Below are 17,211 nucleotides of genomic sequence, written 5' to 3' on the forward strand. Positions count from 1 at the left end.
GGATTAAGATAATACAGGGTGTTAATATGGCACCAGGCAATGTTGCTGCACTTAGATGTCTAACAGCGTCGCCATTCCAAATCCTTTTTGGAAAGGTTTAGAACCCATTTACTGCACAGTAAAATTAAACTCATGATTGAATGAATTACAGTCAGACGTTATAATAAGATAAAATCACACTCCACTGATAATCACAGCTCGTGCTAACAGGATGCATCACTTCTGCGTATATTCTGACATTTAATTTTGTTAGTTTTCCAAATATGTATGTGTGTGTGTGTATGTATACACAGATTAGTATTATTTTAGCTACAGAAAAGATTTTGAAAACAGTCAGAAAAAGCTATGAAAAATACAGATCTGGAAAGACTTGCTTAGGAGTTGGTTCTTTCTACACAGAAATTTTCATCCAACCCCAAATCTTCTTGCTTTATTGTTAGAAATACTACTAATATCCTTGCTGCTTACCTTACACATTGTTGGTATATCATTCTCATGCTCTGATTATCGGGGTTTTTTACCATTATGTAGAAAAATATCTTCAAAGGTTTAAAAGGCAAAAAACCCAAACCACAGATTCATTCAATATTTTTTTTTGTTTGTTTAAAAAGAAACATGTACTTCCTATTGGTAGTCAGTAAATAAAAATGCCTGAGTGCGATTTTTATATATATAGTTTGAATACTCTAAGTCTTTCAATGAAAGTTATGTCCCAATTTAATTTGCAGATTTCAGCAAAAGTATGGGGAAGACACTGAAGCAATAAAAAAGGAAAGGAAAGAAATTAATCAGAAGCTTAGAACGATTGGTTTTATTCTCTTATACTGTGCCAGGTTTCTATTTTCTTTGTTTACGAGAATATCATTTGTAAGATTCATTGACAGAAAAATTCTGAAATGTACTGCAGCCTGCATGTTTTTGGGAAGATTCCATGACTTTGTGTGTCATGCTCAACTTAAGAAGAAAAAAAAAAAAAACCTAATGTATCTTTATTCTGCTCATACACTGATTAGTGCTTCCATGCATCCAGCTGAACTAAAGTTCAATGCAAATATATTAATGAAATACGTTGTACTCCATTTTTATGACAGGATAATAAACAGGAACTTGCTGAATTAAACTGAGGATTATATTTATTAAATATAATAAGGCAGTTGGTAACAAAGCCATGGCATTATTTCTTTAAAATCTCTAAGGTTATCTTGGAGATTCTTGAAGATATTTACTTACGGTTGTTTGATTTTTGGAGTGCTATGTTTACAGGTTTAGCAAATATGCTGTACATTACAAATAGGTCACAAGATATTAAATTTCCCTAGATAGTAAAAGTGAATGTTTTGAGATTAAACCTTTCTATAATTTTGCCTCTTGTTCTTAACTGTCTCCCTTATCCCTTGCTTTCCCCTTCTCAAATGCATCCTTTTACCTGTCCTCCCTCCAAATCCTGTCTCTTCATCTCCCCACCATGCCCAGACCCCATCCTTTTCCTCTCGTGAGTACTTGATTTGCTTGGTCTACAGCACTCTCTGTTCCACTTTTCCTGGTAGTCAGAAAACAGAAATCTTCTCTAGTGATAATATTACCATTATATGTCCCCTCTGAGGTTCCTGAAAAGATCTGGCAGTTTGCATTGGCTGTTGTTCATCTGCTGTGTTCAAATTCAGCAGAGTCCTCTCACAGAATTAGTAGCCTCTAAGAATTTGTTTTTGGCCTGAATTAGCACGGGTAATGTACAGAGGATCTCTTCTTGGAGATCTCTAATTTGATGCAGACTTACGGAAGTTAACTTGTGTTTAGCATCACAAAAATGTGCACAGGGACAAATCTTGCTACGTCTTTTATGGCTGCAAGGGTTATGACACTAGCAAAGCTCCTCTTGAGTTTTCATTGTAGATATGAGAGAAGTGGAAGTTTGTGTGCTGTGAGGGAGAGGGCACAGGAACCGAGTTTTCCATGTGGAGGCAGGGTTAGGACATCTTTGGGGTATCTTGATGTACAGTCACCCTCTGCAATCACAATCCTTTCTCCTGCTGAGGAGATGGGTTATGAATTGTGGATGCTGTACTTCCAATTGCAGTTACAACCTTGAGATTGTCAGGAGTGTACAGTGGGAGCAAGACAGGAGTTTGTCAACAACAGGTCAATGACATTTATTCTTGGTCTCATCTATTTACTTTTGCTTAGTACAATTGAGTGAATTATCTCCTTAATTATTCCTTCTAGATTTTAATTGCTTTTTTACATGGTCAATGGATTATATTTAATGCTTTGTAATAGATTTGCCTAAAAATGCAAATGCTCTACCTTGTAGAAGCACAGCTAGGATTCAACAATTATAATCTGGTGTTTGGATAACTCAAAGCCAAACTTCGCTTCATTATTTATTCATTCACTTAGGGGAGTATGTTGTCATATTGTACAGCTCACAGACAGCATTCATTTTTGTTGAAACTTTCACAAGTCAGCCTTGCACAAGGATACACAAGAAACATAGCTAGAAGGAAAGTTTTCCTGCTTAACATAATGTATTCCTAATGTTTTACTTGGCCTGCAGGTGCTCCTCCAATATTATCATTAATTACCACAGTAATAATCCTGTTTGAGGAGAATATAAAACTTCTGATGTTTAGCAAGTTCCTTCCAATTTTTTGAATGCTTCCGTTTAATCTTCCATTTCTACAGGACACTCTAAACGAATGAATATCCAGCACCCAAAGAGAATAACCACTGAACAGCCCTGCAGACACTGCGAGGCTCCTGCCCTACAATGGAATAGCTCATTGCTCCACCTGGTCTTACTTTTCTGACAGTAAATGGAAAAGAAGAGAGATCCACTGTAACAAAGCATCATCTTTATTACAATTTCAGTTTTCCTTGTCAATATAGGTTTTGTAAATCAAAGTTTACACTGAAAGATATTTTTAGTATGAAAAAAAAAGATTTTTATAATCAAAGAGTTTTCTTTTGATTGCTTCTTCAGAAATATATTTTGATAATAGCAACCGCTCATTACAATAAAAACCAGAAAAGGCATTCATTTACTGTGGCGTGGGAAGTACTGCCAGTTCTAAATGCCCTACATAGTTTCTTTAAAATTTTTACGTTCTTTAGGCCTCAACAAAAACCAAAGCTCCTCTTCCAGGTTTGGTAGCAAACAGACTATTATTCTCCAGTGCTAACCTTTGGACATTGGTTTGGTAATAAGCTTTTTTTACATTTTTTAGGAAAGTATTCAGTTTGTCAGTAGGCACCATTGACACAGTGCAGCCACCCCATCCAGCTCCAGTCAGACGTGACCCGATAGCCCCAAATTGCCTAAAACAAAATAACAGAAAAAAAATCATGTAAAATAAACCAAAAAGGGGTAATTTGTCGTATATAAAATTCCTATAGAAAACTAGTGAATACTTTACTCAAAACACATCTATGTCATCTGATTTTTCTGAAGTTCACTTGGTTGTATGTGATGTTACAGCAATTTGCAGTTACCATTTTGGACCCAAAAAAATGCTGATGCTTTAAACTGCAATATAGTAATTTCTGTCAATTCCAAAAGCCACCCTCTTTTATAATGCTTCAGCATCAGCTGTTTTAAGGATCACAGCACAGCTGAGATGAAGAAAGCAGGGGAAGAAAGGAATTGTGTTAGCAACATTCATAAGACATCAGAAGTGAAAACAGAAATACATGACAAAAATAACAAAAGAGGGTTCATAAACTAATTGCACAGGATGTAGGCATGCAAGCCATTTTCTAATGTGGCAAAGACAAATAGCTCTATTCTTCCAGGACAGATCTAAAACATGCTGAAGATTCACAGGCTTCTGCAGACTGCTGAGCATGCCAGTCAAAAAAGGGGAGTTCAGAAACTCTTAAAAAGTCATACAGAGTCATTGCACTCAAACATCCATTCATGCTGAATGGACAGCGTTAGGTATCTCCCGTTAGAGGAACCTCATGAACTTAACAGATCTACAGCAGTAGAGGTAAAGTAAGAATTTAATCCCAAAAGAAGAAAATGCTCTTAATAAGCAGGGTGAATAGAAAGAACAATGACAAATAAATGACATCCAAAATACAAACCATTCCCAGCCTCAAGATACTGGCCTGCTAGAAATGTCCTACAGCAAATCCCATGCCATTACTCTGCAAGACTCAGACGCCATCTCATTAGAATTTAGTAGAATTATTTTGATTAGTTTGCTTACCTGTGTTCCTGATCTTTACTTAGATTCAGAAAAAGTAGGAAAAGACGATGTAATAAATTTGTTTGGGACTCTTCTAACCTAGTCAGCACAGGATGATTTAGAAAACTCATTTGAAATCTTATTCTCATGAGAGATCCAATCTGATTTGCAAACAAATACTTTTGATATGTTTCCAATACCCATGCATGGAGAGATACACCAGTCCTAGAATGTGTCTGAGGGAGAGATGGCATCATGTGAATAACATATTGGAAAATGACAGCTCATTCCGAGTAGGCTGTGGTAATTTTTCATATGTGCATTTTATGTTAAATGAATCTGGTATACTGCTGGGTTAGTAGAGGTTTAGGTCATATTTCAAGCAAGTACTTACATATGTGTTTGATTCTAAACATGCTTACATCTTTTCTTGAACAGAAACACTTTCTTCAGTGTGTCTGTGTGGTGCCACCCTTCATATTGACTCGATTTTATGTTCATTCTTTATTTCCTGTTGGTGTTCTATTTTACTTATTATTATTATTATTATTCCTGTAAGTCACTCATTCTCTGATGCAATTTTTGTCATTTCTGGTCCATGGAGCAACCTCCTAAAAAGAGCAGGATCCAATCCAGTCTCAATTGCAATCAATAAGGAAATTCCCATCGACTTCATAAGGCCCAATCCACTTTTCAAAGTCTGCTAAATCAACTGTCTCTACTCATTTGGTCTGTTACCTCAGTCAGAACTTTGTATTTCAGATGGTGTCTGGCTTTTATTTTGGTAGGCAACTGAAATCCCTTCAGAATTGTTCTGAACCTTTTATTGATTTCATAATTCTCTGTGGTCATGCTCATGCCTCATTTTTACTGAGTCATTTTAAAATACTTAGTTGAAATAAAGCATAATGTAGACAGAAAATATGCCTGTTTCAGTGTTGAAGTCACTGTGTTTCAAAATACTGTGGCTAACAGTTTCAAATGTGGTGATATGATTAGACACTTTGGGCTTAATGCTGAGGAACTTGGCATTTTGATGGGCAGTGCTGTAATACCTGAAAACTAGGTACCCGATGTTACAGGAATTCAGAAGTGAGCACCTAATTCCGCTGGAGATCAGTGTGTGGGAGGTATCTAGGTCAAACACAAGAAAGTTAACTTTGGAACAGGTCTGAAACTGTCTTTTTTGAGTCTTAATCGGTTCAGTCTTAAGCTAGACTCCTCTGGTAAAGTGGGATTCATAGCCAGACAGTCTCTTCTTGTGCACTGGCATCTAAATCACGCATTTACAAAGAGGAGAATGAGCAGACAATAATCTCGTGGATGGAGTGCTCACCTACACAGTGGGTGACGTGGATTTAAAGTGTGGGAAAGTACCCTACACACCGCCCGGGCTACGCTGCAGCCATGGGGACAAGCAATAGAGGGAGAGACGGAGCACGTAAGAAAGAGAACCTATCTGTAGTCCAGTGTTGGGGGCACTCAGCTCCCAGGCCCTGGTTCTGGCCTTTGCTTCTTGAAGAGTTTATAAATCTTGTTCCAGTATTCACTAGATAAAACAAGAATTGTCTTATGAGCAAGGCTGTGTGTGTGTAAATGGGAGTAAAAACATGAGTACTGCAGCAATGGAAAGAAGAATAAAAATGGAAGTGATAGGTAAGACATTGCAGTACCTCATTTTAAAAATAACTGTGCTGTAAGAGGTGAAAAAATCAGAGCAATATTGTTAATTGCAAATACTCAAAATTATGAACCAGCTATTCAGAAAGCATGGAGTTAACATGATGAGATTTAAATATATAAATGGGGGGGTGGGTTTTATACTTATTCTCTTTTGCAGCTTAGTGTGCATTTGAATAGCATCTTTAAGCCTTTCTGGCTCTGAAAGAGCTGCAAACTTCTTTTTGTAGGTGGTTTTTTTGTTTGTTTTGTGGAATTTTCAAATTGTGCCGTGACTCCAGGCTTTGCAGCTTTAAGAAAATCATCAGTGATAAGTCTTAATAAAATGCAGAGATGTCTCAGCTACCATAATGCAGCTGGATATAATGTAAAAACTGTATCTTTTAAAAGTGATTAGAGAGGATTCAGCTATCTTCAGCTGTAAGGGCATGGCTGGTAATACAAAAATTATCAGGATTTATACCACTAAAAGGTGGAGAGTAAGGGAATGAAAGAAAGTTATTTGCAACACTCAAGGATTCTGAGAGATTTTCAAAAGTACCTAAAGAATTCAGGAGCTCAGATCCAATTTTTTGTTCCTTAATTGTTTAGTAAATCTTCTGTGTTACTTACTTTAAAAGACTAACAGGTAAAACAGCTATTAACATCACGAGATAGGTTGGAGAAAGTACAAGTCTTCTGTCTTTGCAAAAAGAAAAAAAAACAACTGACCAACTAGTGGTTACAGTTTTCAGCACTACAAACCACAGCAAGTATGGATCCCTTTCTTTCTTGGCAGAGGTTGTACAGTAAAACATAAAGATCTAGGCAAAACAGAAAACATCTGGATATGCAGATTATTCTTCACAGTTTAAACCTTGTAAGGAGAGAGCAGCAGTAGACTCAGGCAATTCTGTGGAATGCATTTTTGGAAAGGCTTTTTAAAGTTACAGGGCAGCTGTATATCATTGTAAGTAAAGAATGTAATTTATGTAGTTCCTGGCCATTTCTATAATCACATCAGCCAAGTTTTCCTAGAGTGACTAGTGATTTTATGTCCCTTAGTTTTTTAATGTACAACTTGAGAAAAGCTAAGACATTTTTTCCAATAGTTTCCAAAAATTAGATGCTGGCTTAAACTGCAGTCATCTAGAATAGCTATATGCTTTTAGAAATCTAATCACAGAATCAGAAAAACATTAAAGAATATCAAACTTCTAAAGAAGAAAGATCTATTTCTTAGGAAATATTCTTGATGGGACAAGACTGTAAAGAATAATGAACAAATAATTTACTTGTTTCTGTGCAATGAATGTAATAAAAAACCCTAGATTAAACAATTTTAATATACCAATTAGAAATTGTTTCACACGAATGACACTCCGCTGTGGTGCTTAGCTATGCTCATCATATTAGCTGTGGGCTCCTCTGCTGGTAAGTTAGAAATCTGATGTAACATGGGCACACACATCACTTTTTTCCTTCACTATTTATATTTTGGTCCCTGGAACTGAAATGCTCCAATTAATTTTAATTTAATTTAGTAAAACCCTAACTGCGTACTCCTTTCCTTTTGGGTTCTGTGGCTGTGTCTGTGCTACCGCCTGCAAGTCAGTGTCACGATACCCAAGCTAGCTCAGAGAGCAGCAGCTGTCTAGCTGTGAAAGCCCAGAGCTCAGCATAAATGAGAAACAGAGAATTTCCATCCCCATGCTGAGCTTCGTGCTGCCATAGACTGTTGCTAGCATCCATGCTAGCTTATTTAAATGTAGCACAGGTAACTCCATGCTGTAGCGCAGATCTTATCAATTTATACCTACTTGAAACAGGATGGTTTTCTCCCGGCATTTCTGAGAACAGGCCCTATCAGTGTGATTCAAGCTGGATTCCCTAAGAGAAGACGCTTAAAATGGCTAGTCACTTTTGCAAAGTTCAGTCACCAGATGCTATTGACTGAGGCATCAACACTGGGTAGTTACTGTACCTAAAAATAATGCAGATGTTACATTTAAGGCTTCTCCTCTGTCAGTGGTGTCAGAGAACAGGCAGTGCTGATACCTTGCACTGGATCAAGACTTTGTACCCCAAGATTTTTGATCATTCAGTAGAGCATGGTTTTTGTCTTCAGCTGACTCTGGAGACAGTTCTCCCTTCTCACACACAGATCAGCAGTTCCCTTTGGGTAGCTGGGACAACCGTGGTGGAATTGCCTCGCTAACTGAGTGACTGTCGTAGCTTATTCTATTATGCGATCATTACGTGATACAATAAACTGAACATAGCCTGTGAATTACGTACTGGATTGGCTCCCAAGAGAAGGAACAAAAATTGTATTGCTAAATTACTATCAGACTCTCCAATGGCTATCAGGGCTTCTCTGTGTTTTATCACAAAACAGCATGTGTATCCCATATGCAAAATAATCTGTGAATGTCCAGAAGTCTCCTGTTCAGTTTTTAAGTTTGTAGTTTTCTGGCTCAGAGGCCATTTGATCTTGTCTGCGAAAGAAATCAGACTAACCTAAATAATCATCTGTATCATACTCTATCAATTTACAAACCTAGTAAATGGGTATTACAACTTACAAAATCTGCATGAGTATTGAAGTAAGAAGGCATATGGCAAATTGCATCTTTGTAAAATTCATATTTTCATTATAAGCCAGACTAACTTCTTAGTTAAAAAAAAAAAAAAAAAAGCCAGTTGCTGGTAAAGAAATATTTTTGTAACTTTCATTTTTAGGTGGTAAGGTATACATTTTGTTTAGCTTCAAATTGAAACAGTTTCTGTTTTCTTCAAGACTGAAAGATACAGAAAGAGGATACTGTAATAGAGTATTTGCTTCTAAAAGACAGTGAAATAACATTTCTTGACCTCAGGCCTGCAAACACTTATGGCACCCTACATTTCCCTTCTGGCAGGGCAGTGACACTCTGGCTTAGGGCAGAGTTTCCCAAACTAAGCACACCCTTCTCCAAGGAGAACTAGGAGCCGTAACAGATGAGCAAAAGTATGAAGGTGGCATCACCAGGAGCCACGATGAAGTGAATGAGGGAAGCAGCTGGGAGAAGGTGGCTGGGGCAGAGGCAGGGAAGGAGTAGTGGTGGGAAAGCTCAGGTGGGCGGCTGTTTATTCCCCCAAGCCACTGTTAAAATGATCACCAATCACTGAATGCCTTCTATAGGCACTGAATTTAGATCAAAGCTAGCATAAGATGTCTGTCCTATGATTAAACATAACAGAAAAATGGAAATGAAGAGGGACTGAAGTGTATACATCCTTTCATGCTGGTCCTGTGGTATGGATGAAATACTACGTAGAATGTCAGTGCTAAGTATTCATTTTTACTTTCTGTATTAACACACGGCTATACCAGATCTCATCATCCATTGTAGCAGAGTTATGAAAAGAACAGCCTGCTACATGCCACAGCTCACTTCATGCCATTTCTCAAACTTGGTTTATTCTGGCTAGAGGATATGAAACTGGGGAGGAATAGAGGGAGAAGAGAAAGGACAAAATGACACTCGGGGAATGTGTTTTGGAGTTGAGAGGGCTTGTTTTATCGCGGCCAAACCGAGTTAGGGAACCCAGCTGAAAGAATGAGGCTGGGGCAGCGATGGAGACTGAATAATGTGGGGAAAACTCACACATACAATGCAGAGAGCAGAAGCAGAGTGTTAGCCATTATAACAGTTAACACACTCCTCTTTTGGAATACTTTTCACAGTATGGTGAAATACTGTCCAACCTATCTGATACCCTAGACAACACTTTTTTTTTCAACTGAAAAAAATGCAATAGTATTTCACCATATACCATTATGATTTCAACGCAACCTAAGAATGTAGAACAGCTTGCTTATGCCCTGGAATTCCCATGGCGGCAGTTCTGAAATGGTTAAGAAATATACAAAAAGTATCAGAATGCAAATAGAACAACTAAGATGATGTTTTAAGAAAACCAGTTATGACTTCTTCTACAACTTAAAAAAAGAATAGCCAACAGTCTAACGTAACACTTGTGATGATGAGTCAGTCCAAAAGCAAAGTCTGTAATAAAGCCATAAACTGCAGCTTTCATCTGAAAGTATTACACAGATGTCAGTAGGGAAACAATTGACCATGTAATGTCCCTGCAGGAGATTAATTTTGTAATAAGAGACAAGAATACTTTCATTTTAAAATTGCAATAGCCAACGATGTCATATTTTCTCATCAATTCAAACAATATTCTCAACAGGCGATTACTCTTCCTTGTGGTCAAAACTTACAGGCAGATGTCTACCAGCCGATCCAGTTCAGGACAGCTGCATTCATACATTTCCCTGCAGCTGATATAGCTCTGGTTCATTAATTCTCCCAGCAGCTGGATTGCATTGGCAGGTGCTTCGTTGCATATCTTCTTAAATTCCAGCACTCTGGCAGCTTCACTATACACATGCTTTGCACGCTGGTATAACTTAAAGGTGGAAACTAAACAAAATGAAAATATTAAGTACTACAGTTATCCATTAATATTCACTACAAAAGGAACATACAAAAACATAGCAGAATTATATTTTTTTAGTTATTAATATTTTATATTAGAACTCTCTAGGCTAAAAGTCTTCTGGAAAAGCTCACCTACATCTTCTTTAAAAGCCCTAATAAAAATAGTATTTAGAGTTCATCAAAATACAATGTACACCTTTTTTTTCATGTTGATAACTTCATGCACGTGCTGTGGTTCTTTGCTGTCTCACTGAACAGACGCAGTCTCTCCTTTTACTTTGCAGAGGCAAGCCACAAGTTCAAGAGTCAGCAGTGACATGCATTAGGGCATTAATCTAAAGCTTTTGGGTCTTCCAATACTGGCAAAACTAAGAACACCAGAAAGGTACCCAGTGCCCTGCGGGCGGCCGTCAGCCAGCACCTGCTGGCCCAGGGCGTTGTGTGTGACTGCTCCAGGCCAAAGCTCTATCAATTATGTAACTGTGTGGATGGACCTTGAAAAAAACAACCACCAAAAAACTTTTTTTTAAAAAAAAAAAAAACAAAAATGCTATTATCCATATTTCCTGGTGCATAGGTAAGGAAGCCCTCTCAAATATTTTCTCAATGATGCAGGATCACCCTGCCTGTAAATAATAGCAGATTAAAGGTACAGTGAAAAGCACAGGTGCTTTCAGTTTGGTTTTCAGGGTTTATTTTTGGTGTGCGTTACCAGCCAGAGCGTCGGTGCTGCCTGTGTGGATGTGAAGAGATGTCAAGCCCAGAAAGGTACTGCTTAGTATTGACCTACTAAGATCAAAGGCTAGTGCAAGGATTTTGGCTAAAATTTTTCTACAACAAAGCAGTTCCTCTGGGAAGGGTTTGGGGGGTGCCCAAACCTGCGTGGCCATTGGGGTAGAGATGTCCACCAAGCCTGAACAAGTGGGGCATAAAAAGGAAAGGGATGGCTGTGGTTAAAGGCTCCTCAAGCTACTCCTATGTACAGGAGGGTTTGGTTTGCAACTAATATCCGAGAATTGATCTGCCTTTCCCAACCTTGTGTTGTAGTTCATTGTTCTTCTCTACCAATATACTTCTGTTTGCTTTAATGTCATGGCTGATATTGAGGAAGTATTGTTCTCCAGAAGCATGCATGACATAATTTATGATTAAACTGGTTTACTTGAGCTGTTTGGGTGGTAAATACTAGATAAGTGGACTTTATTCTCTATGTGGAGCACCTACTGCAGTATGTTTCCTCATTTCATCACAACTCAAGCACACTCTTGTTAGAGCACCTCAGAACATTCCTCATTTTTTTTCTACACGTAAATTCTCCTTTAGAGCAAGGTCTCTCTCCTCATCTCAGCTTCTGGTCTCTCTTGCTTTCTAAAATGGCTGATGAAACACTCAAATAGAGGTAAAAGGAGAAGAGAGACAAGCCCTGTATTCAAAACAGAACTCGCTATCTGACCCAGACACATGGAGTTCCCACTTGGCTGTTCCATGAAGACAGCCAAGTTCTGGAACCACTTCTGATGATTCCAGCAATCTACATTTGCAAGTATATGTAGAAATCTTCCTTGAAAGACTGGAAATAAAACTGTGTCCAGTATTAAGTCTCTCCTATGTATACTCCAGATTGCAACCCTTACAGACTAAAACTTCATCAGCATCTGTATAATCCCTTTTTATTTCTCCACAGTAAGTGTAAATCACAACTGTAAATGCTGCAAATACAGTGCTGAGAGTGACACAAGTAGTCTGAAATGACAGAGAAACATTGAACATAGCAGTGTTCTGCTACTGGTGATATTGCTTCTGGTGATATTTATTTTGTAATTCAATACAGCGTGCTACTGAGAAATGCTGTGTTGCTGTCTTTTAAACAGGCCTTCTGAATGCATTTCAAACTAGGACAGAAATGAGAAAATTGAGTGCCCCACCACCACCAAACATCATCTTGAGAGTGTCAAACATGAACATATTTTGGTTTCCCATTCAGAGGTGTGTTTTACCCCACTGGATTGTTGTTGCTGCTGGAGTTACTTGCACTGTGTTTTGCAGAGCGACGCTTCAGTATTTTTGAATGTTGAAGAAAGACAGCTTGGCCTATTTTTAAGGATGGTTTCTCTTTAAATATTCTTTTCTTATAAGCCATTGTTTTAGAGCAAGGAGATTTCTAAATGTGCATTCGTTTAGGGAATATCTAAAGTTGCGTGAGAGATTGCCATAGCTCACACTCTCTTGTAAATCACCATTGAACAGTAGTAACCCAAAGAATGAACTGAAAACATGTCTGGTTTCAATTGTAAGGCAACAGACTTGCCAAAGGCTGTGATTGATTCGGAGACCACCCTTTGGTAGAGCAATGCTCTACTGGCCAGATTACCTTAAAAATCTCTGGGGTTGTGTTGTGCTCGTCATGTTATGAATTGGCAACCAGAATGGGTGCTCCGGCTACTGGCTGCCAGCCACAAGATCTGAGCTGTGTCCTTGACAGCATTCGCTCCCAGGAGAGTCACGCAGTGTAGGGGAGAATTTGCTACCTTGACACTGGCTTTCTCTCGATGCAAAAGCAATCCTTTCAGGCAGTTCTCAAGTGAGGAAGAGCGGCTGTACGTTATTTTCAGACTCCTTTGTAGACACTTACCGAATTAGTATCGGTTAAAGGTTGGTATCGTTACATTAGCTATTGGTTGGTTATGGGCAGCATTTTATTTCAGAAAATTACGTTTGGGTTTAAATTTTTTTTGTAGTTTGCCTTTCCTCTCTGGCAGTGTACTGTTCAGGTAAAATTATCTTCAGGACAGCAAACATCTCTGCACTCTAAGTCCTATTCTAAAATAATGAAATGATTCACATATTTTCGGCTTTCAACACCAAATGCCTCTGGTAATAGAGAAACCCTCTTGTATCTCTTCTGTTTGGATGGGTAGTCCAGCTAACCACGTAATAAAAGATAGCAGAGCACACATGATATTTCCAAAAATTACATCTATATTGGAATCTCCTTGCTATACCACAGCCTGTATGTTAGCTCCACATAAATAAAATCTGAATTAATAGGACACACCAAAGAGTTATGGAGGCTGTGATTTTAGAATAGTGCAGGAACTGATCAGAATCTGCATGCTTCATGCAGCCACATTTTTTACAATTAAAAAGGACTGCTTTCCTAAGCCATACTCTGTCATGGTTAAAAGAAACAAAACCAAAGTGTGCGCACAACTGATTAGTTTATATCTGAGGTAGGGCTGGAGTACTCTGAAAGAGGAAAAACTGAAGCTCTCAAAGTAAACCTTCCAGTGTTGGATTGGGTTATATGGTCTTGCCCTCTGTGGTGCTCAAAGGAGAGCAAAAAAGCAGGGTTTAGGGAACTAATGCCAGATTCTTAAAAGCATGTGAATCCTTAAATCTATTATAGTGTATGGAAATTAGGTACTTAATCTGACTGAAAATGTAAATATACTTTCCTAATCCAGTAAGCTATAATGGCCTGGTTTCTCCCGCTTAAATTTATTGCCAAATTAGGGGTACAGGTACCCTCAGCTCCACCTTCTGTCAGTGAAAAGGCAGGTTAGGGAACTGTTTAACCCACCCAAGACCCGGATTGCGCTGTGGTACCCTTTTCTCTGGTGACTAGAGAGGAACCTAAAACCTCTGGTGCAATGAAAATAGCTGGCTGCCATGCTGACGTAAGAGCAATTGCCTAGGGCATGTCTAAAGTAATGCTTCTTCCATAAGGGGATCTGTGCAATATCCAGTTCAAGTGCTCCGCTTGTTTAAAGCGATGTAGCGCCATTCAGACTGATGGAGATTTGTATCAGCCAAGGATCGACTCTCTGACCAGAACCACGCTCTCAAAAACTGTTCTTTGAAAATCACTACACACTCCCTCTCTGCCACGTTCTGCATAGCTCACTGCCATGGAGGAATGAACTGTTTGCTTTTAGACTTAGACACACTCGCATAATCAGAATCTCAGTGTCTCTTTTGTCCCTTTCTGAAAAGACAGTATGCAGATTGTGATTTATTTTGTATGGTATCAGCTGCACACAGAAAAAGTTTCTTGTGGACTCAAGTGCGGGTGAGCGATACCTTTTTATGGATTGAAACAGATACAGATCAGAAGAAATTAAAGTAAACCTGAAAAGTCAAAATGAGACCAAAGAAAACTTTAAGGAGGACAACGAATCCTATACCCCAGTCTGCTCTTAGTGACATTGTGTCACTAAGTTTTTAACACAGCTAATCCACCTTCCAGGTCACCCATAGCCTCACTAACTGTGCTTCTGAAGTTTCAAAGAGGACACAGTGAATCTTCTACAAGGAATCTCCTCCACTGTTAACTGCTTTGTATTACCAGTCCTTATGCATTTTTCAGAGAATGTCAGCAACTCTTGCTGACCCTTCGTGGATTCTTTGCACCCTAGCTTTGCTCCTCTGCGAGGATTTCTGTAATGTCATCCATGTCATTCACTTACAAACCACCAAATGCCCTTGAAAGAAATGGTGACATTTTCCAGTGCACTAACAGCTCGCACTGCAGCAAGAACCTTCCAAGTTTTTAAGACACAGCAGACTAGCATTAATGAAAGTTTGTCCAAAATCCATATAAAATCTCTTAAAACCAAACAAAAATCCTGGGCTATTAGTCCCAAACAACTGTGGGTTAATTAAATATAGCAGAGAAGTTTACTGTGGGTTTTCAACTGCATGGTCATATTTTTAATTTTAGCTTTACAAAAACTGTGCAAACCTGTCCACTCCATTTACAGGGATTTTTTTTTTTATAATTAAACACTCTGGCTTTTCAGCAACTCATATTATTTGTTACAACTTCCAGTTCAGCAGATTCCTTTCTTTAGAGGCTTCCTGTACAATTCTATCTGACCTTTAGCTAATGACCAACCTCTTTAGGCTATATATTTTTTTTCTAGTTGCTTTGGCAGCTTCTTAAGATACGTTTCACTGTAGATTAATGAGCTACACATGGCTGATGGGACTGTTAGAAATTTACAACAGGAAAAACTCACCGACGCAAAATCATGTAGGGGACGGTTTCTACCACCATTACTCATGTGGAATAGTACCCTTCTCTGTTAGGCATCCTGCTGATTGAACATGATGAGGGTGAAGGTTTCTGGCTCATAATGTATATAAGAAAATGCTGCCAGATGGCTTTAATTTGAGCCAGATTGTGAACCCCCTACTCAAAGTGGGGAACAGTTACTCTACTGAGACTGCTCAAGTAACCGTTTGCAATCTGGCTTTCTGAAAACAAACCAGGGGACGAGTCACTGCTGGATTCAGTGACCCATTTAGCAGACACCTGCTTCGAGATTATGATAACCACTGGTTTAAAGTGATTTCTCCTCCAGAGGAATGCAAGCTTTAACAAGGCTTTTGCAACTAACCTAGACCATTCAGTGCCTGTGCCTAACCTGTGGCACACCCCAAAGGCCTGCACCCTCCAGGTAGCTGTAGAGGATCTGCCTGGAGCAGCCACCTCTCTGGGGTGCCATCCCAAGTAAACCATGCTTTTGTGGAAGGGGATGATACGTTCCCAAATTTCTCCATGATGTGGATCAGGTTGAGGCTGGAGTAGGCACCTGGACCCTCAAGCTAGGAAGAGCTCTTAGGTCTACCAGTTTGGAGGTAACTTCTGTTCTTGCAAGACAAGGGCACTCTACTAATGCACACAACAAAGCTTTATATATCCCAGAGCAGCCTGACAGAACATCTGAGAGTCCACCTTCACGTACGCCTGTCTGTGCAAATAAAGTTGAAACTGTTCTTGCACTGAGATCACCGTTAATACAAATTACTTGGCAGCGGGAATGAAAGGCTATTCAAGCACCACTCACTGAAGCTACAGCACAGGTTTAGAATTCCCTTTCCAGGGGGCAAAGAAGAGGGCAGTTAAACAGCCAAATCCACACAGCAAAGGGATGCCTGCTCCTCCCATGGCGATTTCATTCCCACGTTTAAATGTCAAAATTAGATTACAATTTTATACAAGAAAAGGAAAAATGGGGTTAAAAATACCTCATTTAAGAAGGAAAAAAACATTTCATGGTTAAAGGAATACAGTGTTTTGCAGGAGAATATCCTTTTGTGGTAAAGCTTATAAATACTTAATGTCCCACAATCACCACACACTGTGGTGAAGCACTCAAGTCCAAGCCAAAATTATGGCATAGTGCACCTTAGAAAGTAATAAATATTATTTTTTCTAGAGATGTTCAGAAGCCGCAAGTGCAATCCATGTGTAAACATTTGCAAGGGGGATTTAAACTCAGGATTTTGAGTTGGCCAAGGCACAACTGCAAGAAGTTTAGAGAGGCTTTATGCACCATCTGTACTTCTCCAAACCTGGGGAACAAGTGGGGAACTGCAGAAATCCTTGAGTACCTGCCTATAAAAGGGATGCAAAGTTGCTGTGTGCTTCCAGACCTGGCCTGGGACTTGCCCAATGCCTGTCTGTACCGTTTTTCTTGCGGATGTGGAGTTTTTATCTGATCAGCCTTATACACTTACAAAATTTTATATAAGTATACAGTACCATCACTGGAGGCGTACAGGAGGGGAAGCTAGACTTAAGACTAAAATAACATTTACATAGCACTTTCAGATCCTTAAACGCGAGATACAATGCCAGTACAAAACATTATTTGTAACTATCACTGGCCTTTGAATACTACAACAAATTGAAACTACTGACAATTTATATTCAGCCACAGAGAAAACTCAGAATCCAGTAAATGATCTGAATAGTAATTCTCATGCAAATAATTTACCCTTAACATTATTTCATCAGAAAAATTGATAAAATGTGTACAAAGGAAGAAAGATACCCTAAATGTTATGGTTCCTTCTTCATGTTGAAT

The 17,211-nt window shown here is 38.8% G+C and overlaps 1 protein-coding gene across 3 annotated transcripts in view; it reads right to left on the minus strand.

The window, feature by feature from the left end:
• Positions 1–2,830: 2,830 nt before the first annotated feature.
• Positions 2,831–17,211, minus strand: part of GALK2 (galactokinase 2) — a 50,736-nt gene continuing 36,355 nt past the window's right edge. For all 3 annotated transcript variants that reach the window (XM_075160028.1, XM_075160027.1, XM_075160026.1), the window contains 2 exons: positions 10,120–10,321; positions 2,831–3,315 (listed from right to left, as the gene is read on the minus strand). In XM_075160028.1, the coding sequence (XP_075016129.1) occupies positions 3,108–3,315; positions 10,120–10,321 (410 nt within the window). In that variant the 3' untranslated portion in view covers positions 2,831–3,107. The remainder of the gene's footprint in view (positions 3,316–10,119; positions 10,322–17,211) is intronic.

The sequence above is a fragment of the Calonectris borealis genome, chromosome 11, assembly GCF_964195595.1.
Source record: "Calonectris borealis chromosome 11, bCalBor7.hap1.2, whole genome shotgun sequence".
In the NCBI taxonomy this organism is placed as follows: domain Eukaryota; kingdom Metazoa; phylum Chordata; class Aves; order Procellariiformes; family Procellariidae; genus Calonectris; species Calonectris borealis.